General features: G+C 53.8%; 1 protein-coding gene across 1 annotated transcript in view; it reads right to left on the reverse strand.

The window, feature by feature from the left end:
• Positions 1 to 408: 408 nt before the first annotated feature.
• The window catches only part of EIF4B (eukaryotic translation initiation factor 4B), a 9457-nt gene continuing 9058 nt past the window's right edge, over positions 409 to 807 (reverse strand). Inside the window, exon 12 of the mRNA XM_019473785.1 lies at positions 409 to 701. Within this exon, the coding sequence (XP_019329330.1) occupies positions 555 to 701 (147 nt within the window). The 3' untranslated portion in view covers positions 409 to 554. The remainder of the gene's footprint in view (positions 702 to 807) is intronic.

The following is an 807-nucleotide window of genomic DNA, read 5'->3' on the forward strand; positions in this document are numbered from 1 at the left end:
CGCGCCCCGCAGCCCCTGCCCACCGCGGCCCACGGCACCCGGCTCCGTCCCGCGCCGCGTCCTCGGCTCCGGGATGAGCCCGGGCCCCGGGCTCTCCTTCGGACAAAACCGAGCACCTGCGCTCCCTCTCGCTCCTCCCCGCGGAGGTTGCTCCGGTCAGTTCAACGCTCGGAAGGCTGCAGCAGCATGCAAGAGATTCCTTTTTTTTTTGTTTGTTTTGTTTGTTTTTGTTTTGTATTTTGTGTTTTTGTGGGTTGGTTTTTTTTGTTTGGTTTTTTTTTTTTTTTGATTTAAGAAGTTTAAGAAAGGTCTCCAGGAGATGTCGAGTTTTAGGTTTTATTTCTGTCTCGTCTGGATAGAGGTTTGGTTTTTAATTCTCCAAATGATCCCACGGTGGCGGCTGGCTGGGATTTAAGAAGTTTAAGAAAGGTCTCCAGGAGATGTCGAGTTTTAGGTTTTATTTCTGTCTCGTCTGGATAGAGGTTTGGTTTTTAATTCTCCAAATGATCCCACGGTGGCGGCTGGCTGGGAGGCGGCGCAAGGGCCCGCAGGGTCTATTCGGCGCATTCTTCGTCGTCGCCATCATCTTCGCCATCTACTGACAGAGCAGCGTACTTGCTGGCATGGCTGAACTGCTGGCAGGGAGGAGTTTCGTTACGCGCCGAGCGAAGCTGCTCTATCACGGAAGGGCGCTCGGCCCTCTACCTCGTTATCAGGCGGAGAAAAATAACCAGGAAATCCAAAACAGACCAAAAAAAAAACCCCCCCACCCCCCTGGGTCCGAGCGGACGACATCCCGCCCCCGCG

The sequence above is a fragment of the Aptenodytes forsteri genome, unplaced genomic scaffold (genome assembly GCF_000699145.1).
Source record: "Aptenodytes forsteri isolate BGI_AS27 unplaced genomic scaffold, ASM69914v1 Scaffold268, whole genome shotgun sequence".
NCBI lineage: Eukaryota > Metazoa > Chordata > Aves > Sphenisciformes > Spheniscidae > Aptenodytes > Aptenodytes forsteri.